Source organism: Podarcis pityusensis (assembly GCF_964106645.2).
Source record: "Podarcis pityusensis genome assembly, chromosome: 7".
Lineage (NCBI taxonomy): Eukaryota > Metazoa > Chordata > Lepidosauria > Squamata > Lacertidae > Podarcis > Podarcis pityusensis.
The window spans coordinates 58,509,659-58,534,926 of NC_138031.1; the positions used below are offsets into that span (position 1 = coordinate 58,509,659).

A 25,268-nucleotide genomic window follows, 5' to 3' on the forward strand; every position below is an offset into this window, starting at 1 on the left:
TTGAGTTACTTAGCTGCTTCACCGCACCATGTCCAATTCTGGTTTGTAGCCAAGTATGATTAGTGCTTGTTCTTGCTGATGGATAGTGTCTTGTTGGAGCCATACAAACCATGATTTCTGGTTTAGATATAACACTAAGCCAAGGGTTGTAGTTTGTTTCCTCTGTGCACTATTGGGGGTGGGGCAGGGAGAGGAGAGGAGCAAAATGGACATAATTCGCTTATGCATAGTGAGCTATATGATTTTTGGCTTAGAATGAAGCTTGAATGTGGTCAGAGAGAGAAAGGGGGAGAAGTGGTTATTACTAATTCATACAGATTTAATGTAAGCAAGGAAAGGAGATATATGATAATTACTTTTGTCTTTCAGTGATAACGAATGCTGTCAGATCTGGTTAATCCAAGCTTTGTTTATCCTTATGTCTCTATATTGAAAAGATTTAAGTGATTACTAATCCTGTGATGTGCAGAATATGGTGCCAGCCTCTTAAACTTGAAGGCTTTTGTAAATCTGCAATTCAAATGGAGTGTATTGCTTTTAAATTAACAGGCTTGAGCATAATTACTGAATCAAGGACCCAATCTTATCTTCAGTGACACTTGCCCAAATACTACATTTCAGAGAAAATTAAAACCCAAAATCTAGCTAGTTACATTATAAAAGGCTATAGTGATTCAGCTTATGTGTCTTAATTCCCATTAGCTTTTAATGAAACTTAGGTGTTTTAGGGTTCCTGTCTTGGTTCTTTCATAGGCCGTTACCACAGTATTCAGTAATAGCAGCAATATCTTTAATTGTTTCTTTTTATGCTTCTCCCTGATCCAGACTCTGTAAAGAGGAACTGTGACCTGCAAAATGAGGAACAGTAAAAGAGATAAAGAAACACCCCGCCCATATTTTTAACAGGTCTTGGGCTTGAGAGTGTGTTGTATACTGGTAAGCCTGGGAATATGGATTCTTCCTTTGCCAGCACAAGCCAGAGCTTAAAATGTTGGTTTCATTTTCCTGACACAGGCAAAGAAGTCTAACTTCATCATCTTCAACCTGAAGCAATATCATTAAATCAGGCTAAATGTCAGTGACACAATAAGCAGCCAGCACACACATAATTCAATTTTTTAATGCTTGATTAGCAAGCAAATTATGCAAATGTGGCAAAAGCATAAGGAAGGGATAATATATCCCCCATTCATCCTTTTATTCGTCTCGGGTATGGCCCAAGATTTGATCGTTTGATCTGTTTAGTTTCTAGGACAGTAAAAACTAGGAGATAGTCACTTTTTCAAAGAATGCCTTATCTTGGTTTCTCTTGTCAGCTGCTGATCCAGTCACACCCTGGTTTTTCCTCCTCAATCTGTATGCAAATCAGCTGTATTTTACACATGCACTGGCTGCTAAATCTGTTAACAATAGCATGTATTAGCATTTACACCCAAAGTGCAATTCTCCTCTTTGGAAAAATGGCCTAAAGATTTTGCTCCCTTCATGGTTGCACCTGTTTTCCCCATTTTCACAGCTAACGCTTCCATATTTTACTTTTTTTCTGTACCTGTTGAGTGAGAGCTGTGATCAGGAAAGAATCTTCAGAGCCCCAGACACTTGTATATTGGCAACACCAGCAGTTGTGGCATTATAATACTGATTCAGAACAAGCAGCGAGAAAACTGGCCACCTTTTTGTAGTCTGTGTGTTCCTGTCATCCAGCTTTTGCAAGGTGTTCTTAATAATTACTGCATCTGAAGACTGACATCACATCTATCGACCTGCTGCCATATCCCAACAGTTTTGAGCAGTAAGGGCTGCTGGACTATACAAAATACTCATGTTATTCCCAATTGTCCCCTTGTATGTGCTTGCATGAACAAATGTAATGGGTAAACATTGGGAATATCTTGACAGAAACTCCTGTGATTTTGGGACCATCTGTTCCAGAAGCAGCTGTCATGGGAGTACCTACCGGCCATATATGTAACTTCAAATATTGCACTTCCACAAAATGAACGTATTTTGTTGGAATTGTTTTCATATGGAAAAATTGATTGTGTGAATTGCCTCTACTACACCCACTGTTTTCTATGTCCAGATCCGGTACTTTGCTTCTGTGGTAAAGTTTCAGAAACTGCTTTGGCTGAATCATATATCAAACTGGGAACAACAGTCATTGCTGCTCAAGTTGCTTAAGTATTATGGAAGCTGTTGAGTGGATGATAATGGATGATAACACACATGGTCATAGTAGGACTGAAGACACCTCACACACACTATCTTAAACCCATTTCAGTCATCACAATGCCACTTGCCTCAGACACAGCTCCACATACCACTGTAGTTAAGTTGGCATATAGCCCACTGGGTGGCACCATTAATGCAATCTTATTTTTTTAAACCACAACTGTACATCACACACAAGCGCATATAATGCAATGAATAAGGACAGATTTGAAGGCCAACTGTCAACTTGAAGTAAATGCAGAAATTTAAATAATGAGACCAGACTCATTATTACCCAGTTCTGAAGCCATTTGCGACATCTAGGAGCCATGAAGTGTCTAGAGCTCTTATTTATTGCAACAAGATTTAGGTTGACTTGCATTTTTAGTTTATGTATGTAGAAGTTAAAACAGCAAGACCAAGCGCTGGTTCAATGTGGTCTCCAGATAATCTCCTTTGGGCTCTGGCTCACAGACATTTGCCCTCTTTGTGGATACAGTTGCATAGAAAGTGTGTTATGATGAGCAGAAGTACATGAGTACCCATGGACAAAACACTTATAGAGAAGGATGATTAATGCACCCCAGTGTAAGCTCTTGCTTCATTATTTATTTGTTATACATTTACACCAAAACCACTGGATATCTCACCAAGTGTACTTCCATTTTGTTCATTGCCATGCACTCCAGTACAAGCTTCAGGTGGAAGTCCAGGGTGTCTACCATGTTTTGAGATTGAAGGATGGAAACGAGAAATAAATCTGAGTGATACTGGCATAGTGATGACATTCAGCCCAGATCTCCAGATGGCCTCATCCATCAGCTTCATGTAAACATTAAAAAGCATGGGAGACAAGATGGAGTCTTGCAGTGCCCCACATAGACCAAAGGCCATGGCAAAGAATGAGCGTGCATGTATGTGTGTGACTGGTTTGTTTGTGTGTTTTAATGTGGTGCCCACAACTCTTCCACAGGTCCCCAAATGTACCCACAGCTCAAAAAGGTTGGTGACCCCTGTTTGTTCTCTACACTTACTGGCAATGGCTCTTCAGAATTTCAGACAGAAGCCTTTCCAGTTCTACATGGGAGACCCCAAGAACTGAACCTGAGTCCTCCTGCATGGACTATTGATTTTTGCCATTGACACGGCCCTTCCCAATTAACACTGGCCAGAAACACATGACTGGAGCATCTGCTGTAAAATCACCCAAAATGGATTATTCAATTCAGCCAAGTAAAAAAGTAGAGGTAAAACAACTTGCAATGCATGTTTGCTCAGAAGTAACTTTCATTATATTCAATGAGGCTTATTCTCAGATGAGTATGTGCAGGACTGCAGCTTTGCACTATGTGCAAATGTCTCCTGGCAATCAAAATCTGTTGCATGGATGGTATTTGTTGCTGTGGGGAGGAAAAAAACATCAGGGGAATCCTGAAAGGAACAGGCACAATTCAGTGCAAGGTATACATGACTGGAATAGCCCTAAAGCTGTGGATGACTCCCATAGCAGCATATCACATTTGATTTTGCAAAATTGTTTCTAATTTTTCCAGCAGCTGTTAAGGCGCCTTGAAGGTTGCAAACTTAGATTTATCATTCTATAAGCTTAGGGCCCCTGTACAATCGCAGTGACAGCATTCCTGACACACAAATGGCAGCAGTGGAAAAGTTCAAAAGAATGAAAGATCTTCTCTCAAACCTGTTCTACTTCTTATTAAAGATTTACTGAAAAGGACACAGATGCTGGTAACTTGCATAAGCCAGTGTGTCTCAGCTCTGTGGCCTTTCCTTCAAGGAAGTAGGTTTGCTTTGAGGATCCTTGAAGGCGATGGTACGGTTTCTGGCTAATGGTAAGGTATCTTTTGTTCCTCTTCAAATATGATATGATAAATCTTTCCTGAAGGAACATGTCATCTACAATTTTGGACAACAAATGTGCTGTTGCTGAAGAAGAGCAGAATGAATGTCACTCAGTTGTTATTCTTTGTGTTGTGATTTTGTTCCTTGGGTAATCTTCAGGTCTTCAGTAGTCACTTCAGAGCTTAGTCCAACATCTGTCTCCTTAACGACATTATCAGTTTGATCTGATCTCTTCAAACCAGAGACCTAAGGCTATACCAGGGTGCATTTGAAGCTCCTGTATAGGTATTCTTTCCACATTTTTTCACTAGAGTAGACAGCTATGTACACATATCCCTTTGCACATGTGGAATTTTGGCCCATCTGTTCATGTAGATGAGAAAGTTATATGTGTTTGGAAGCTGCCCAGAGTGGCTGGGGCAACCCAGCCAGATGGGCAGGGTATTACTGTTACTGTTACTGTTACTATATTCAGGTAGGTAGCCGTGTTGGTCTGATGCATGCACACAAAAGCCTATACCCAGAACAAATTTAGTTGGTCTCTAAGGTGCTACTGGACAATTTTTAAATTTTTATTTACTTATTACTATTATTATTATTATTATTATTATTATTACTATTATTAGAATTACCTCCAGGAGCACATACCTCATCTGTAGCAGACACCTGAATTTGACCAGCTCAAGATATTTATAGTGTATGTAAATGTAAATGGGTGTACCATTTTCAGTTCTTCAAATCTCTCAGAAGGATTTTGTTTCCCTGAGTTTTACATTTGTAATTCTGCTAATTAGTCTGTAATCAACAGAACATAAACATCTGCATAAGCAATGGAACCAGCGGAGCCCCTTCAATTTATCACATTAAAGCATTTGGGCAGGGGGATATAAATCCATTCACAAAACAAATCCTGTCCTCAGGCTCTCTGCTAACTAAAAGCAGAAGTGTGGAAATGGAAAAAGAACTCAGAATTAATATATTTAACTAGTTTAGAGAGCTTCAGCAGCTGAACACAGTCACAGTAAAGCACAAGTTCAACTACAGCCATAGAAACCAAAAGACGGAAAGGCATGCACAGAATAGTGTCTTCTCAGTACGTGTATTTTTCCCCGTGAACAATCACTCTGCACATTCCTTCCCCCATAATGTTTCTTAGTTCCTATGTAAACATGTTCAGCATCATTCAACAGTCTGCTTTGGTTTTTCTGTGTAAGCAGTTGTCCTAGGTATAGATACATAGAGTTATCGAACTGCAGAGCTTATGGTTAGCAGAAAAGACCCATGTTCACATCACAAGACATTTTAAATTATCCTATCTAAGATGCTGCCTTACTCATTATAGGCAACTAGGCAAGTTGCTATTTGCAATCATACATTAGTTACAATTTTGTAGCATTTTCTGTTGTCTAAACAAAATGGTTTCTTCATTCAACACTTTGCTATATAGAAGGCACATTATGGGTGGTTCCTTCAGCCTCAAGTTAAATATTTTGTAGAACAAGAATTTATGTACAAGCACTTTAAGATAAATATATATAAATGAAGCTTTAAAATATTTTCCTCAGTAAGCAGAGGCATATTATGGATTTGAAACAAACTTTATTTAGCAGAAAATGGTCAAATTGAAGTCCCAGAGGCAAAGACTTACCATGCACCTTTCATTGGAGCAGGTGTGCTGAACTGCAACTTCCAACATCCCTGATCACTGGCCATGCTTGCTGAAGCTGAGGGGAGTTGTAGTTCAGCAACATTTGGCAGGCCCAAATTTTCTCATGACTGCATCGAAGGGTAACCTGAATAGGGCAAAATCTAAACTAATTCATTCCTAATTCCTAAAATGCCGATCTAACTAAGCCCAATTGCCGATTCAGTTTCATTATGTTCCATCTATGGAACTCCTTCCCAGGTAGCATTCAGCCTTCCCACCACAGTGGCCACTTTTTAACAAAGGCTCAAGATGTTTTGGTTTGTCCAGGTGTTTGGAACATGAATTGTTCTGGTTTTGGATTGCGGTTTAATAGATAGTGTTAACATTCCACTTCAATCTCTATGAGCAGTGTGGGATTCCAGGGGTTGCAGTTGCACTTACCAGGGTCTATGTATAGACCCTGGGAACAATGAGGCACAGCAGAGTCTGGGGTGTTTATGATACGTGGTTTATTTACACATACATACAACCCTTGTCTAGATGGAGAGAGTGCAGAGCTTTCACAACCCAAGAAAGTCTGGTTCCTGCCACTGCTGCAGCCATGGATTCCAAGAGACCCCAAAGAACATGTCTAGCCCTCGCAATAGCATAAACAGACTGTCTGCCTTGTGCTCTGGCCTCCCACCTCTCCAGCTTGCAAAAAGGACACTTTTTCCTGTTTGCTTACCTCATCACCCACTGTATCCCTGGAAACTACTCCCTCTCAACTGGCTGGGTCTGCCCCCTCTGTGTCCAGCAGCATCTTTTGTCCTGTTGATAGCTTTCGTCAATGGGTTAATGGCTGGCCATCATCATCTTTTGTCCTCTTCACCACCCACACTCAGCGAGCTCTGCCAGGCTAGTCTTCCTTGTTAACATAAACTGAGCCCAGAGATTCCCATGTTTGGCACAGTTTAGTCAAATCTGGATTATTTCTGATTTTTACGGAATCCAAGAATTATGGGTGACTTGCACCCACGTGTCCCCTAAATGGGTTCTGGGGCTTTCCTCAACCCTCTAGAGCAGATTTGGGGAGGTTAAGGGCTGAATGCAGAGATAACGCAGTGGGAGAGAAAATCCCACTGCACAAATGGAACTACTTCATTGGATAGTTGGTTTTATCCCATTGCTAGCATGACCTCTGTTATGAATGAGCTTTACAGTATAAACATTGGTCTTTTTCTTTTATTCTTGTTTGTGCTCTTAGTTCCCGGTGCCTTTGTTTATGGTGAGTTTAGATATCCTAAAAACCACTTGGAAGCCCTTCTCCATACACACAGGGATTTTTGAAATCTGCCTGATACTAAAAATATATTTGCTTTATATAAGTAAAGGTTGAATGTCCATTCTGTCCTTACATCACGTCAAAGAGCAACCAAATGCCAATTTCTATTTTAATCTTTGCAGAAACCCTGGGAGTTAGTTGCAGGGCTGTATGCTGACTCTTTGAATGAATGCACTTAGTTGCTACCTCTTTTACAGTGTCATGGTTCCCAGTTCAAATGTTGTATCACTCTTAATATAAAGTACAATGTGCTGAACTCAGATAACATGTTCTCGAGCCGTTACAGTAATATGCAACTTCTTGCTCATCAATTTGAACTGAAAAAGATACTAGGCCACTATTGTCAGAAGTTACTGACAAAATAAAAAAAAAAAAAACATGACTGACCTTGCTCTCCATGTCACGCTGTGTCACCCACAACCCTTTCTTTTTGCCTAACAAATAGTTCTGTGTAAGTCAAAAGCCTGCCTATTTCTATCCTGATGTAATTAATCCAAATGAAAGCTGTCCCTCTACATTTTTTAAAATTTTATTTTGTGGGTTTCCCATGCATCATAAATGATACTTAAATCTATCAGGAGGGCAGCAGTTTTGGGATTTATTTTATAGAAAGTCATTCATCAGAACATAACGAGAGCTCAAAGGCCCATCTATTCCAGCATCCTTGTCTCACCTTGGCTGACCAGATGTCTGTGGTAGCCTGCCAAGAGACATATGTGCCACAGGTAAAGGGACCCCTGACCGTTAGGCCGACTCTGGGGTTGTGGCACTCATCTCGCTTTATTGGCCGAGGGAGCCGGCGTACAGCTTCCGGGTCATATGGCCAGCATGACTAAGCCGCTTCAGGCGAACCAGAGCAGTGCACGGAAACGCCGTTTACCTTCCCGCCAGAGTGGTACCTATTTATCTACTTGCACTTTGATGTGCTTTCGAACTGCTAGGTTGGCAGGAGCAGGGACCGAGCAACGGGAGCTCACCCCATCACAGGGATTCAAACCGCCGACCTTCTGATCGGCAAGCCCTAGGCTCTGTGGTTTAACCCACAGTGCAACAGAACCGTCCCCAGTTCTGATTCTCAACACCTTGCATTTAGACGTGCCCTGCCTCTCATGCTAAAGGTGATATACCACCATCATGGCTACTTGCCTTTGATACCTTTATCTTCCATTAATTCTTCTAATCCCCTGTGCAAAGCCATCCAGGCTGTTAGTCATTACTACATCTTGTGGTAGCAAATTGCATAATTCAGCTGTGTGTTGGGTGAAGAATTACTTTCCCTTCATAGTGAATCCATCTTGAGGATCATGCAGAATGAAAAAAAAACACCAACATTATTCAGCATTTCTTCCCAATGTTAAAAACTATCATTCATCCTTAAACCATTTAGCATCTTTTGCAGCCTTCTGGAATGTGTTCTCTTTCATATCATTATTGGTGATTTCAGCTTTATAAGGAGTTGCAGTGTTCCAAAGGAAATGGCATTTATAGTATTGGTGATACTTTACATCCACTAAGGTCAATGGGAATTTGTAACTGGCTTCAGTTGCTTTTGCATAAGGAAGTCAGGGAGCAAATGTTTTTTTCATGAGCTACAGATGCTTTTAATAGTGTGCAACCTTTGTGCTAGAGCACAGGTGTATTACCCTAGCTTAAACAAGTCCTCTATTAGCATGCAGTGTCTTCTAACACACATTCAAAATTAGTCTCAGTAGAAAACCCAGTGCATAAGTGTCAGTGTGTAAAATGTACAGTGCAGTCTTGAAAATACTTGTGGTGTTATATTTTTCTTTGTCTCCTGGATTAAATGTTTTGTAAAGGGTTGTTGGCACTTACTGATGGAGAGCGGAGGGGTGGTGCGGGGTGGGGGTGGGGGCTAAGTGTGACTGTGTGAGCAAGGCATGCAGGTGCTCACAGCAGAAATTGCAACCACTTCACTCCTCCACAGCCCTCTTGCTGCTGTGCTACCTAGAGCCAAGCCATGGTTTGGCTTAGCGTTCCATCCAAACCAGGGTCCATGGATTTCCCCGCTTTGGTGGGGTGGGGTGGGGAGCATGAGCTGTAGCCAAGGTTTGTTCTTGGGTAACCCTAATGGTTTAATCAGTCTGGTCACCAGAATTTTAAGTTCCCTTCTTCTCCTAATTGTGATTAGTGAAAAATATCTTTAAATTTGCTGGAAGCATGATTTATCTTGCTTGAGATTGGCACACATACGCATTCCACAATAACAGAGTTTTGGGGTTTTTTGACTCCTGTGTGCATTAACAAGGACCTGATGGAATATATTAACTTGGCAGTGTGTTATTTTGTTTTGACAGGATGAGGCTTTTGACTAAGAAGCAGCTCATCATATGTAAATGAACTCCTCATAATTAACACTAGTCTTTGCTATCCTTCTGCTGTTTGATGTGCTGTATAATGTTTTTGCCACTGAACCCCATATGCCTGCCACTGTTTCTGAGCTCTTTCCTTAATAGCAATCTCTTAAGTTCATCCTCAAGGTTCGTAACTCCTCTAACATAACCTAGGCAAAGTCAACAGTTATCAGTCTGTAATTCCCACCTTCCCATTGCTTCGCCTTTTGAACACATTTGGAGTATGTGGCTAATAACTGCGTAAATCGTATTTTATTTTTTAATTATTTTTTTTAAAAAATCAATTACAAAAGTAGAATATCTCATTTTGCAAAATGATGTCAATGCACATTAAGATAACAGAGCTGTCGTTTCATTTCTAGCTTCCTAGATCTGAGAGAAATTCAGATTCCTTTGCTCTCAGGTGCAATCAGTGGTTTCACTTTGTGCAGGGCCCAGAAACCTGTATTTGGTCCTGATTTTAAGCATTTGTTTTACTTAGATGGGAACTGAAGAAGTTCAACACTCTGCTGCTGTGCTGATATAGATAAATGAGAGAAAGAGGACAGTCCCATACCATAGAGAGAGAGAGAGAGAGAGAGAGAGAGAGAGAGAGAGAAGGAGTAAAGCCTCAAAATAAAAAAATAAAAATAGGGAACTTTAATAAAACAGTCAGTAAGTTCTCTGTTGTGTTTCAGTGGAAACTTTTCTCAAGGGCACAATAATTCAGTTTTGTTGAATTATTATAATAAGGGAAGTTCTGAGGTACTAAGGCATGGAAAGAGTTTTGATTTTATTCCAAAGTTTATAAATTTCCTCCTGGTATGGCTCAGGTACCTTGATGTTTAAAATAATCAGATACAGAATTTTCTTCATGTACTTTTTAGTTCTTTAAACATTTAAGCTCAAGATGTTGTTCTTCAGCAGCACCAATAAGTACTTGGTGAAATACACGAGACTTCTGAATAAGCATGCATAGTATTTGGATGTAAGACACAATTTTGTATTAATTCCATAATTCAGAGCTTCTGACTAAAGAGCAAAAATTGTCTGCTTTCCTAATTACTGAAAAAAAGAGTTTTTGTTAATCAGTTTGCACACTTTTACTTATGGTTCCTGAATTACCACACTGATAATATTCTACCTTTCCAGCCTCTAAATGCACCCACACTTCTCTTCGTTTGTTGTGCTTCTTTCTCCTCTGAATTATCCTCTGCTTATAGGGCTCTGGCAGTAATCTCCCAGGTTTCATTTCTGATACAGATAATCATTTTTCTACTCATTTTTCTACTCATTTTTCTAACTCAGACAGTTGCCCCAAATATTCCTCATATTTGATTCGATCACATTTACAGTGGTACCTCGGGTTAAGTACTTAATTCGTTCCGGAGGTCCGTTCTTAACCTGAATCTGTTCCTAAACTGAAATACCACTTTAGCTAATGGGGCCTCCTGCTGCTGCCGTGCCGCCGGAGCACGATTTCTGTTCTCATCCTGAAGCAAAGTTCTTAACCCGAGGTACTATTTCTGGGTTAGCGGAGTCTGTAACCTGAAGCGTATGTAACCCCAGGTACCACTGTACTTTTGACAGGGGTGGGGAAGCAATATAATTAGTAAATGGATGTAGACTTTTGTACAAGCTAGAACAATAAAGCACATTGGACTTTACATTCCCATGACCAGTCATACACCAAGTCAGTAGTACACATGTGCTAGCCTAGTACAGTGGTACCTCGGGTTACAGATGCTTCAGGTTACAGACGCTTCAGGTTACAGACGCTTCAGGTTACAGATTCCGCTAACCCAGAAATAGTACCTCGGGTTAAGCACTTTGCTTTAGGATGAGAACAGAAAACGTGCGGTGGCAGCACGGCGGCAGAGGGAGGCCCCATTAGCTAAAGTGGTACCTCAGGTTAAGAACAGTGTCAGGTTAAGAACGGACCTCCAGAACGAATTAAGTTCTTAACCCGAGGTACCACTGTACTATAATCCATGTTCATTTGCCCAATTCATTTTTCAGGAGCAAGAAACAAAGTTCTCTTTGCATGCACACAGCTTTGTTTGGAACACAAAGATCTCTGAGACACAGCAGACTTTCCGTGGGTGTCTGAGAGCAAAGGAGTCAAAGAGGGGGGAAATCCATGGAAATAAAGGGATACATTTCTCAGTCTCCTACTTACGGAGATACCTCTGGTCCTAAAATGGGAGTTCTTGTTGCTGAAAGAAAATGCAACTTTAGTATTTAGAGACTTGAATATCTTTAATGATCTCATGAGTTGTGTAGTTAATTTACCATCTATTGTCCTGAAGCTGTAGTTTGGGAAGCTGTATCTTAAACCTGCCTGTAACTTGCCATTGCACCTGACCTCCTTACTCTTACCTTGCAGGAATATCTTCCAGATTCCCAGAAATCATGTCAGTAGGATCACACTCGTTCTCCCCTGGAGGCCCTAATGGGATTATTAGAAGTCAATCCTTTGCTGGCTTCAGCGGTCTCCAGGAAAGAAGATCAAGGCAAGTAGCAGCTCCAAAGCCAGGCTTTCAGCTTGTAAATAGGGGGTGGGAAGCTTTGTTGGGGTCTGTTGTTGTTATCCCTTTGTTATCTATTGCAAAGGATGCCTCAGTTATGGACCTGACTGTGGTGAAATTTAAATTAAGCAAACAGAAAACAGCTCTGGCTTTACCAAAGGTTATCTCCTTGACCTATCATGTCTTTTAAGACTTCAGCAAGGTTTTTCATCGGCTTCACAATTGAGGATGGGTGATGGGAAGCGGTTGCACGCAGTCATAAGAAAACAAAGGAAACCATTCCACAGGGAATGCAGTCAGGGTCTAGCCCTTTCTTTCCCTTACAGATGTGTCAAATTGTCTGATTTGCTTTAGAGCCAGTTTAATCTTAACTGCTTCATGAATTCTCTTTGCTGCCTTAGTAGGTTCAGACATGCTGTTTGCAGCAATATTTCTCAAGACAGTGCGCATTCACCACCACAAGGCCAGAATATGGAAATTAACATATATATTTTAAAACAGGTAGCAGTGTAGGCCAGGGTTGGAGCAAGAAGTCAAGAGTAGGCAGCAACCCATTTTTTCTCCTCTTCCTAGGATCAAAGTCAGCAACCTGGCATTGTTGGGCAGTGCTGAGCATCTGGGTCTAGCTACCACAACACCACAATGTCCACACTGCCAAAGGCAGCACTATATGGAGGAAATTGTGGGAACTGAAAATGGAGGACATAAACAAAACATTGGTGCTGCCAAAGCTATGCTGGCCACCAGGCCCCACTGATGGAGGCAGAAACCCATCAGAGGGTGCTTAGCTGAGGGCCCACTCAAACTTGAAGTTGTCCCTGTCTCCATCCTGTGTTTCTGTGCCCCTTTTGTCTCTATAGCTGAATATCACCTGCAGTTTACGTCACATATAGTAATGTTCTGGTATTAATGATGCTTAGGGGCAGATGGCTATTACACATTAACTTTTTCAGCAATGTTGCAGAACTCCCCACCCCCACCCCCCATTTAAGGGGGTTTCTGTGGCCAGGGTTAAGCTTGTTGCAGGTTGCTTTTTTATTTATAGTCTTTACTTGATATTAACTTTTTCCATATGCATACAAAGCATAAAGGCAAAGAACATCTATCATGAGCTCATTGCAGGTTGACGTGAGTCACCAGGGCAGTCTCCTGCAAGAGCTCTATTAAAATGACAGAGAGCAAGCTGCTTAGCTCGTTTGGATTGTGCCTTTGTTTAATATTAATTACATCCTGCCTAAATATGAATCAAAGTGGTTACCGACCTGAAAGATCCACAGTGCAATAACCTGCCCTTCTCTTCTTCTATTTAGTTTCATTGCAGGATACATTTTAAATCTATTGTTACTCACACTGAGCCTTTGCAAGGGGACCCACTGCAGATCTAAATAAATCAAAAGAATTAAATCAAATTCAGCGGCACTGCACATTTCTGCAAGTGGAATATCAGGTGCCGATAGAATATCATGTTTGCTCAGACCTATTAACCCATAAACTTTTCCTCCTCTGGCAGGCAGCACAGTAAGCAGATTTATTTGAGTCGGTAAAGATTAAGTTAGGGAAAGCTCCTTAGGCGATGCTCCTTTGAGATAACCAGATAATCGTGATTTATACCTTTTCTTCCACCCCTTGCTCCCCTTTAATGTTTGTTTTGCAGGTGTAACTCCTTTATTGAAAATTCCTCTGTGCTCAAGAAACCCCAGGCAAAAGTGAAGAAGATGCACAATCTGGGACACAAGAGTAACAGCGCTGCTAAAGAGCCTCAGCCTGAAAGGATGGAGGAGGTTTACAGGGCCTTAAAGAATGGACTGGAGTAAGAGCTTTTATAAGTCTGGAGCAGCACTAAAAGTGTCTTTACTGCTCTGCAGAAGAACAGCTTCTTGCCCCCCTGGAGTGAATAAGACTTTAACTTCTGATGTCAAAGATAGGTTTATCAGCTCCCCCAAAGCAATGAGTTCCTGCTTCTCCTCTTAGCAGCTCAGGGCAGATCTGCAGAATCTTTAGATGTTCAGCCACAGTGGTACAGCTGGGTGATTTTAGACTCTGGACTTAATGGACTTACTTGGGGCGAGGGGGTGGGTGACTTTAGATAGCTGTGTGTATTACTTTAGTTGTGAAGCTCACAGTTCACAGTTCTCTTTGTGCACACGCTCACCATGTGCCAGTGGCATAGCGTGGGGGGTGCAGGGGGGGCCGGCCGCACTGGGCGCAACATCTGGGGGGGGCGCGCTCGCACTCGCAGCTCTCTGCCCCTACCTGGCTCACTCACTCTCTCTCACTGCAGTACTGGCTGTGCGAATCCGATCCGAGCCGCTGGGTCGCCGCCCACTGTGGAGGGGGTGGGTGCCAGGCATGCGGTGCGGAGAGAGAGCGAGGGGCTATCTGGGGGAGGGACAGTGCAGCGGCCGCCCAGTGCAGCACTGAGCACGGGAGAGAACCACACCAGCCCAGCCCAGGCAGCAGCAAGAAGAAGCTGGCAGCGGCGGCAGGTTAGGGGTTAGGGGGCGCAAATTACTTGCCTTGCCCCGGGTGCTGACAACCCACGCTACGCCGCTGCCATGTGCTTTACAACTGCTTTTACATTTTCTTTATTATTAAGAGAGAGAAACAAACACAAAACAGTTTGCCAATGCTGATTAAAAGCATAATACTTGAGCATACTTTTGTTATAGAAAAGGAGCGTATAAATTTAATGTTAAAATAATAATAAAATGAGCATCAGAGGCCATATGCATGTCTGGCCAGCTGCCCCCTGACTTTAAAATGTTTTTAAAGGTAAGAAGAATGAAAGCATCCCATCATCTTCTGATTTAAGATTGTGCAGATCCTTACCCAGACCGGCTCCACTCTTTCCCTGCCTACCATGGTGGGAACATACTGCTGACTTTAGCTTTCACTTGCCCATATTTTTGGCAGATGCAACAGGGACTTCCATGGTGGTGAAGGCACTGCCCGCATCCCCACCAGTGAAGCCCAGAAAATCTGGTACAGAGGGAAACCTCAGCTGCATCCAAAAACTGTTCAGCCAGTGTAGTGGATTGAAGGGAGGGGGTAGACTGCTCTCTAAGGCTGCAATCCTATACAGTCATACCTCAGGATAAATATGCTTCAGGTTGAGTGCTTTTGGGTTGCGCTCCACGGCGACCCAGAAGTAACGGAGCACATTACTTCCGGGTTTCGCTGCTCGTGCATGTGCAGACAGTCAAAATAATGTCATGCGCGGAAGCAGCGAAATGCAGCATGCGCAGATGCGCTGTCACGTCTAACGTTCTGTTCAGGATGCGAAAGGGGCTCCGGAACGGATACCGTTCGCATCCCTAGGTACCACTGTACACATTTACCTGTGAGCAAGTCTGACTGAATTCAGTAGGACATGCTTCTGAGTGGAGAGGATTGCACTGTTAATTAAGCAAACTTTACTTGGTTGAACAGTTCGTGGCAAGAGTAAAACTTAGCAAAACAGCTTTTCTATCCACAGAAATCAGCAATCGGCACTTCATTACTGAAACGTAACAGGGCTGATGTTTCGCTTTTTGTTATCTTTGCAGTGAGTATCTGGAAGTGCATCAAACAGAGCTGGATAAGTTGACTGCTCAGCTAAAGGACATGAAAAGAAACTCACGGCTGGTATGTCTTTGTTGTAGGACTCAAAACATTAAGGAGGTTCAGGTAGCTGTAATGCAAGTGGTACAGTCCCCCCATGAGGTCTCCACAACCGAAGATTTCAGACTAGGAGGCATTTGTGTTAAAGTGTCCACATGTTAAAAATGTACTGTCTGGGTAGAACCTTCTCTCTGATATTGTAATTTTATGATGCGGTAGCAATTGTCACAGATAGATGATCTCACCGCTGGAATGCATTACACTTTAGGAGCTGTGCTACATTTGAATAAGGCCCTGACACAAAGTAGTGCCTGACCCACACTGGTACTGTTCCGTGTTGCCATCCACATCATCACTCAAGGCAGATCCATTTGGTCAGTTTCACTCTTTCTTTACTAGTTGCTGTTTTGTGCAAAGCTACATGTGGTTCTCTCACAAACAGCGCTGCAGAAAACCCTGCATTGCTAGGCATATGGTGATGAAAAAAAATCCAAAAGTTGTTGAATACTTTTAGAAGTCTTCATGATCTATCCACACATTTCAGGGCCAGCTACATAAGTCGCTTCATCATGGGGAGGGAAAACTTGCCTTCTTAAATTAACTTAAGGCCCAAGACAACAATTCAGCATCGCACTTGAGAGAATGTCTACTGAACTATTAATCCTTTCATTTCATTCATTACAGGGGGTGCTGTATGATCTAGACAAGGTATGTCTATCTGCAACTTATCTGCAAAAATAAATGTTAAACCCAGTCTTTGTGGCAGCAGACCATATGATTAGTTGTGCAAGGGAACTTTTCTGAGACAGTAGAAGGATGGGCATAATCAGTCCTTATTCATTCATTTTGCAACAGCAACTTTTAATCCAGAATAATTATTTCAGAGAAAGTGGTTTGAGGATTGCGATATGAACTCAGTATTGCTCTCAGCAAGTTTTTGACCCAGACTTCATAATAGTTCTACTACTATATTTTGAGGAAACTGGTAAAAGGCTGGAAAAGCCCCTCTTTGTCTAAACCCTCACTGATTTTTACATTTTCTTTTAGAAAATAATCTACTTTCAAGTACATGATTCTATTATTAATTACAAAAAGGTTGCTATGAAATTAAAAGTATTCACCTTTAAGGAAAGGCAGTGTTCCTTCCAAATACCAAACTGGTTTGACAGGAGAATATGACAGTTCTGCAAAAAGGCCAAATCAGTTCAGCTCATCTCAATTGCCTGTCATTCTTCCCATTCTAATTATTTTTAATTTATTTTGCAGCAAATGAAAGCAATTGAAAGATATATGAGAAAGCTGGAGTTCCACATCAGCAAGGTAATCAGCTGTCCTTTCATCTTGCTTTTAACTTTGTTCTTAACCTATTTATCAAAAGCCAGTCTAGCATTCTCCTTTATTCCACAGAGATCTCCTCACAAAGCACCTCTTCAAGAAGGTTTTGGTTAGGTGGTATTGCTTATGTCAGCTGCAAGTGGGGTGTGGGGATTCAAGGGAGTTCACAATGTGCCCCCAGTTGTTGCCACCATCCAACAATTCAGCATAGCACTGCCCTGAGGCATGTTGCAAGAGATGGTAGGCCCAGCAAACACAACACAGGCACCACTGTTCTGTTCATGCTCCAAAGGCTGATACAGGCAGTCCAGTTTTCTGCCCAGTTGCTAAGCAGAAAACCTGCCAAGGGGACTTAAGCGGGAGACAGGACATTTTTCTCTGCCATCAAGTGAACCTGCAGATATTAAACAAAAGAAATCCACTTCAGGTTAAAATATGTGCATGCTATTTAGCTAATCCTTTCCCATTTTGACTAGGTAACGAATTCATATAATAGTAGTAAATTATTGCCATTTTAATGAGAGTGTTCCTAGAGAGAGTGCCTGTGCATTGCTTTGATTCCTGAGGGCGAGGGTGCACTGCAACTCTAATTGAAGAGACACCTTGCATGGACCACAAAGTTCCTATAGTTGACACAGGTGGGGCTGTGGTCTAAACCACGGAGCCTCTTGGGCCTGCTGATCAGAAGGTCAGTGCAAACGGGGTGAGCTCCCATTGCTCTGTCTTAGCTCCTGCCAACCTAGCAGTTCAAAAGCACGGCAGTGCAAGTAGATAAATAGGTACCACTGCGGTGGGAAGGTAAATGGCATTTCCGTGCACTCTGGTTTCCAGTGCTCTGTCACAGTGTTCTGTTGTGCCAGAAGTGGTTTAGTCATGCTGGCCACATGACCCGGAAAGCTGTCTGTGGACAAACGCCGGCTCCCTCGGCCTGAAAGCAAGATGAGCGCCGCAACCCCATAGTCACCTTTGACTGGACTTAAGTCCAGGGGTCCTTTACATTTTTTACCTTTTACCTTTATACTTGATGGCTGTGTCAGTAAATGCCAGACTATCCTGTGGACCAAATAATTGGATAAATTAAATTCTCTTCTCCCTCCCCTAAGTTGCAAAGCCTGATTAGGCCCCCTGCAGCGGCTGTTTGCATTTTTACCATTATTCACACAACCTAAAGATACTTAGGTATAGTTATTTTGGCCCTGTGCTAGCAGTGCCATTCCAGCGTTACACTGCAGTTGTGTCCCCAAGGGCAGCCCTTGCTTACAGCAAGGAGCATAGCAGCAAGTAGGAATTTTTTGCCTGCTTTCAGCTAAAATCTTCTGTGCTAGGGCATCCAGAACACAGCCATTATTCCCATACTCACGGATCAAATATTCATCAAGAAAATAGTTCCTAGAATAATATGTTCCCTGCCAGCAAAATGTCATGCAGCAGAGTACTTTTTGTTCAAGTCCCTCCCACTCAGAGCCAAGTGATTTCGGTGTTTTTAGCGAAGAGTGAGTTGCTACAGAGCTAATTCCACACTAAATTGTTCAGCATATTAGCTTTCTGTTCTGTAGCCCATGGTGACAAATAAAAGGGACTTCATGTGAAGCAAGGTTTTATGAGGCCAGAATGTAAGCAACTAACTCATGGAAACCTTTTAATGGAAAGTAGCGAAACTTAAGCTGAATGTCTGAGGACCAGTGCATGCTGGTCTTCCAGTGAGATCTGTGACTCGAAATTATACTCTGAACAGGAAACAAAGCAAGGAAAACAGGAAATGTGGTAACTAATGTGTTGCTCTGTAGCACAGCAGATGGGTCTGTGATAACTCCACTCAGAAAGAGAGTGCAAATGTCATACCACACCCTTTTTAACAGAAGTAAACAGCAAGGTAAACATTTTCTAGGATGGAGACAGTAGCCTGACCCACAAGTGCTATACCATTTACAACCTTTCTAAACTGCCTCCACTAGGACTGAGCTTTGAGGATTGGCGCATAACATAATACTAGCTGTAATGTGTGTTGTAGGCATCTATATCTTATTTTTTAATGAAGCAGGTTTGGCTAACTAGTTGTTGCTGTTGGCATCTGTCTGTCTCAAGAGACAATGGAGTGCACTTCTGGGGGTGAAGTCAAACAGCTGCATTAGCAGCACCGAAGTTACCTCCCTGGGACTCAAGCCTGGGCAGTGAGTATGGAGGTTCTGGGCTGCCAGACAACAAGACCCCTCTCTTGGCCTCGCTAATGTGGTCCAAAGAAAAGCAGAGCAATACATTTGACACCAGCTTGGCTGCAGGAGCTGCTGGAACAAGGCACTATCCAACCATCTTAGGGACTCCATTCTGGATTTCTGGAGGGTTTACTCCTTTGCCTTTTATTCTCCCGAAGATATCCCTCAAAGCAGCAGAGATTTAGGATCAGAGTTCTCCTTCTCCTACATGGGCTCCCCTCCCAGGTTGATGAGCCCCATCTGCCCCTCACTTCCCTGTACAGCACGTGCAGAAACCACCTTCTTGACTGTTGGACCCACTACTAGTCTTGCCGGCTCAATCTCTCAGAGCCTGTATTCACATGCAGGGTCCCTAACTCGCCAAAGGTTTGTGACCCATTGGTTACCCTCACCTGGTTTAGCCAGCCAGTCAAAGACATTTCCCGGGGTGTGGCCATTGTTGCATGCTGACAGCTTCTAGGAGCCACAGGTGAGAGCTGCATGAAGGGTGGGGACCAAAGGTGGAGAGACTACCCCATGAAGCGGCCAACTAATGTAGAAGCTTGAACTTCCTGTGGAGGAGCTACTTCACTGCAATACCGTGGCATATTGCTGATGCATTTTTCTCATTCTGAGAATTAATCCAAGCAACTAAAGCTGATAAGCAGGGATCTTTTGTAAGTTTTTAAAGAAAGCTTAATGAGAGAAGGGAAGGTTTGAACAAATTACAGAAAAGCATGAGGCAGTGACAGAGATACGAGAGGCTGCTGATGAATTCATTGTTGTCATCATGACATTGTAAATAGGAAGGTGCTTTTTCACACTGGAATTATTTTCAATTTGAAGGCAGGGGTGGCATCAGCAATGACGTTGTCTACACACCAATCTGTGTATAGAAAAATATTCTGGATTGCTTCATTTAACTTCCTTTCAGTTAACTTTCCTTTTTCTTTCCCTTAAAACAAAACTCAGTGGTCTATTGTTTTTCCACTCAGGTTGACGAACTGTTTGAAGCTTATTGTATCCAAAGACGGCTCCGCGATGGTGCCAGCAAAATGAAACAAGCATTTGGGTTGTCCCCTGCCAGTAGGGCAGCTCGGGAGAGTTTGACAGAAATCAACAAAAGCTACAAAGAATACACAGAGGTACATGATGGCCCATTGCACGTAATCTTCCCCGGGTTAAATTTACCACTAATTTGTGGTGGGAGCATTGATTGAGTTGTTATAGTGCTGAGAAGACAGATTATGGATTGATCAAAGCATGGAATCTGGTGCCACTGATAATAGCTTCATATGTGTGCAGCCTTGTGGATTCTACCGCCCAGAGTGGAGGTTCATACTGTGGACCTCATCTTGCTAACTCAAGAGTTACAAGAAGACCAACACTTGTTCAGTGTTAACTGCCCATCAGATATTGAAACTGATTTCTTCCTTTACCATGGAAGTAATCGGCAAGGAAGTATTCTTTCACCAAGGAAATCCTGACTGGTGTCATAATTTCAATTCCAGAATTTTTGAAAGGGGGAACAGAGGTTTAACAGACTGGGAAATTGTCTACCAGGGGCTTCACTTCAATTCTTCCAGTGCCCATTTCTGTGTGGAATAGAATGAGCTTTAGAAACACTTGTGTGGGAGTTCTGGACTTGGGGGGCAGAAGATGAGGCTTGCAGGCTAGAGAGAATTGCAGTGCGGGGGGAGCTGGAGTACTGAAGGCAGAGCTAGACTTCATTCCCAGCTGCAGAAGGACTGAGAGAAACTTCTAAGTGCTTGTCTGAGACCAAGAGTTGGAGGGTTGTGGGCTGTTACAAAAAATATTGTTACAAAATTCTTACTTGGAAAGCATTTCCATATGGAAATTGGTGTAAAGCTTCTCTATAAATTGTCACATGTAAAAATTTCACAAATGTGCATTCACTGTGTGTACATGCCCTGGAAGAGCTACAGTTGGCCATGGCTTTCTAGAAGTCCTGAAAGGACTTCTAAGCCCTGCCAGCAGTCAAAGGATTGCTTGCGCCAGCATTTCATGACTTGTAAAGATGTCAGCCTGGCTCACTAGAGTCTAGACATTGGGGAAGACTTGCTAAGCTCCTGACTCCATGGACAATGAGGAAGAAAATAGCCATTTCTGGGAGCATATTCTCATTCTTTAATTCCCTTTTCCTTTCCACCTTCTCCAGGCTTCCGCAAGAGTCAGGACTGCATTGGAACTTTCTACATATAGTTACTTTTTTAAAAAACAACAACAACAACCCAGTTATATAGTGTATTTTAAGGCACTTCTATATTTTGGATAGTTGAACTGATACTAGTCTCCTCTTTTCCCACACAGAACATGTGTACTATTGAAGGAGAGTTGGAAAATCTAATGGGGGAGTTCTGCATTAAGATGAAAGGTAATTGGCTCACTTTTCATTACTTTCACTGCACAAATAGCACAGGGAAAGCACTGTCTCGCTCCCTCTCTCCGTGCTTGTGTTTCTGAAAACACTGAGAGCACAAACCGATTTAGATGAGAGGTTTGTTTTCCTCCTCCCATCACATTGGTTATGGATGCTTAAGAACCCCACTACTCTGCTCAACATTCAAAGCAACAGGCAGCAATTGTACATGGTGAAATATCAAGTATTTGCAGCACATTTTTCTAAGACTTTCAGCATGCGTTCTTCTTCAAAGTGATATGGTTGGGGTGAAGCTTGGGGGACAGCTAAGAAATGCTGTCACTCTCAGGGATTCTGAGACAAAGAATGGGAGTATTTTTTAATACCTATCTAGATTATAATGGGAGTGCAATATATTTTCCAGAATCAAGCTGTTGATTTTTAAAAGCACAAGCTCTGTCACTGAGCTACGGTCCTTCACAAACTGGGCAATTGCGATTTTGTCATTCTGCATACTGATGTTGCAAAAGCCTGGTTCTCCTTTGCATGTCAACCCAAATAAACCTGTGCAATAAAGGTTTCCCCAGAAAGTAGTAATGAATGTAGGTGCTGGGATTAAACCAGAAAAAACACTTTGGAGCCTATGTTTCTGGAAGCTGGAGCTTAAACCCTAACCATATATGACAGGATGTAATAGACTTTCATTAGGCTCCAATGTGCGCAGGAGCACAGAGAACTGATGCAGGGGCAGTTTGGGAATGCCTTAAGAGTTTTTCACTTCTCATTTGTTTTCACCTGCTTCTGTTTGCCCCATGGTAGGCCATGTGTTTAACAGGGGAGATGGGCTGCAGAGATCAAGTTGTCCTATACTAAGGCATCAAAAGGGAGATGGAGCCAATGGCAGCGTGCTAGTAAATTTAAATTATTTATAAATAATAAATAAATTAGAAAGTGGGAGGTAATATGAACCCGAAAGAGGGCTGCATTGTTCTGGAAGTTGGAGCAGTGCGGGAGGAGGGCAGGAGAAACAAGGTCTTTATTTTCACAGGCAGAGGGAAAGATCCCCTTGGCTATAAGAATGAAGCTACAGGGCACAGCCGTGTCAAGATATGTTAGACCAGCCATTAGTGCAAGAGTGACATTTGCCCCAAATAATGTTGTTTTAATAAATGCTATGTGACAGCAGAAAGGAAACCAGTTTCCATGAATTAAGGGAACTGGGACTCAGGAGAGTCCTGTGTCCTATTTCCGAGTTTGACACACGATTTCTGTGGCAGGTTTTCATTGATTGAAACAGAGCACCTTTTCTCTTCCCTGCTGTTGTGCCAGTAGGAGGTTTTCCCTGTGTATATTATTTAAGTGAAGTTGCTCCAGAATAATTATTTTGTAGACCGCGAATGAATAATTTCTCCAAAACCCCTTTTAAATACATGAAAAGTCAGCACAGTTTGTGAGGAGCTGCTGCCACCAACGGGCTGAAAATAGGAATGCCATGCAGCTACACTCCCCTTGCCCTTCCTATGTATTTAGGCCACTGCCATCTGATTCCATAACCAAAACTAGTAGTTAAGGTGAGCTGTTCATAATGCAGCAGTGTGTCTTTGGTGCCAGTGTGATCATGTAGCTGAGTGCCTTATGATTAATGATAATAATGATTGTCACTCATTTAACCTTGATCTTTACTTTCTTCGTGCTCTGCCTGTCATGGAGAATGAATGTCCCAAATCTGTGCCCCCAGTCAAGAGGCCCACGTGTGTGCTGATATTCCTGAGTGGGGTTACCATTTCACTCCAGTAAAGAGCACACCTAGTAGACAGTTTTTCATCCTTCACAACAGGGAGCTGATGCCTCATCTTACATTTTGGGATAGTCAAATACCGTATGTGTTTTGTATGTGGAATGTGGGGGTGGGGAGCATATTTGGAGTGGCCCTCTCTGGGTCAGAATTGTGAGGATTTGAAAAGTTAATAGGAAAATGCTCCCTATTTCATTAATTAATTACTGTTCGCACGGTTGCGCTGTGGTCTAAACTACTGAGCTTCTTGGGCTTGCCGATCAGAAGGTCAGCGGTTTGAATCCCTGCAAATGGGGTGAGCTCCCGTTGCTCTGTCCCAGCTCCTGCCAACCTAGCAGTTCGAAAGCATGGCAAAAAAGTGCAAGTAGATAAATAGGTACCGCTCCAGCGGGAAGGTAAATGACGTTTCCGTTCGCTGCTCTGGTTTCTGTGTTCTGTTGCACCAGAAGCAGCTTAGTCTTGCTGGCCACATGACCCGGAAAAACTGTCTGCGGACAAATGCTGGCTCCCTTGGCCTGTAAAGCGAGATGAGCACTGCAACCCCAGAGTCGTCTGTGACTGGACTTAACTATCAGGGGTCATTTACCTTTTTTTATTCATAGTAATAGTAGCAGCTGCTGTTACTTCATGGAAAGGAAGGTAACGGATTGTCCTCATAATTCTGCCTATTTCAAGAAATATAATCTAGCAAAGCCTGGCATATGGGGAGGGAGAATGTAAGGTGGAAGATTTTGCAGTAGCCGAGTGCTGCCCAATGCATTGCTTGTTTGAAGATGAGCTTGATTCTTTATCTGTCTTGGCAAGCTGTACTTAAATAGCCTGGTCGGAAGTCAGCAGACAAATCCTGCCAGGAAACAGAGAATAAATTAGGCATTCAGGGCTCCCAAATAAATGAACCTACCAACTACCCCAACAATCTCCCCATGCATCCCATAATAAACCCTAGTAACAGAAACAATAAACCAGGCATCCATCACTACCATTTTCAGAGGAGCAATAGTTGAAGGAGTTGGATGAAGCAGCTTGGATCCTCCTCCTTTGGCGAGAGAGGAGGATGGAGTTCAGAGTTGCTCTCTCAATGGCATAAGAGGTTTGGCAGTATTGTGGAGTGTTGGTGATCAAGTTCCAAGTATAGAGTCACTGATGTAAGAAAGAGAGGGCATAAGCATTTCTTCTGAAACGGATCTCAAATGTTGTTGGCTCCTAGGTCTGGCTGGTTTTGCTCGACTTTGCCCTGGAGACCAGTATGAGGTGAGTGACTTTGTAAAAATGGCATTTTCCATCACGTTCAAAGGTTTCCACGTGGCATTTCTTCCTGTTCTCATATCCTGCACAGCAAGAAAGGTCCCACTATTCTCTATTTATGGATGAATGCACTCTGAGCCTTTCCCACGTAAAGACTATGAAATTGGTCCCAGAGAGCTGATGGATGGCTAGCAAGATAACAACAGATCTTTCTTTAGCTTTGTTTTGGAAGGGTGTCAGCATGCCTCTCAATATTTTGTTCTTGGCATAGGTTTTCTTCCTCTTGTGGCTCCCATATCCAGCCAGGACAGGCTGACTTGAGCTGATCAATTAGAAAAGTTCAAGCCAGCCTCTCTCTCCCTTTCATTTCTTCTCTTTTCCCCCTCAAGGACAGAGATGTAAGTTCATCAACAAGTAGGACCTACAACATAATCACTTGTCTCTGGCCGGGCCACAATTTGTGAGTCTGTGCTCAAGTGGGGTTTGCTGGTGATGCTGCATGAAAACACATTGTTTGCATTGACATTCAAGGTTTCCAAGCTTCCATAGCACCCCTAAATAAAAGCAAGCATTCCTTAGCTTTCTCTTCTTCCTAATGTTCTAGAACTACAGAGTACAAATCTATTTGGCTTGTTCTCTGGAAGACTACAAAAGCTATGGTTTACAGTGTCGTTGTCATTGTTTTAAAAAAAGAGGTCGAACAGTAAAATGCATAGTGGTGTTCTGTCACTGTGCATGCATTGTAGCTACAGTGTATTAGGTTGGATAAAACTCTTATCCTTCTCACCATGCTTTGTTC

At 42.5% G+C, this 25,268-nt stretch overlaps 1 protein-coding gene across 3 annotated transcripts in view; it reads left to right on the plus strand.

Moving 5' to 3' along the window:
- Window positions 1–25,268, plus strand: part of RIPOR2 (RHO family interacting cell polarization regulator 2) — a 94,334-nt gene that overhangs the window by 49,908 nt on the left and 19,158 nt on the right. For all 3 annotated transcript variants that reach the window (XM_081014125.1, XM_081014126.1, XM_081014127.1), the window contains exons 2-9: window positions 11,781–11,907; window positions 13,577–13,732; window positions 15,468–15,546; window positions 16,207–16,230; window positions 16,789–16,842; window positions 20,045–20,194; window positions 21,381–21,444; window positions 24,432–24,475. In XM_081014125.1, the coding sequence (XP_080870251.1) occupies window positions 11,781–11,907; window positions 13,577–13,732; window positions 15,468–15,546; window positions 16,207–16,230; window positions 16,789–16,842; window positions 20,045–20,194; window positions 21,381–21,444; window positions 24,432–24,475 (698 nt within the window). The remainder of the gene's footprint in view (window positions 1–11,780; window positions 11,908–13,576; window positions 13,733–15,467; window positions 15,547–16,206; window positions 16,231–16,788; window positions 16,843–20,044; window positions 20,195–21,380; window positions 21,445–24,431; window positions 24,476–25,268) is intronic.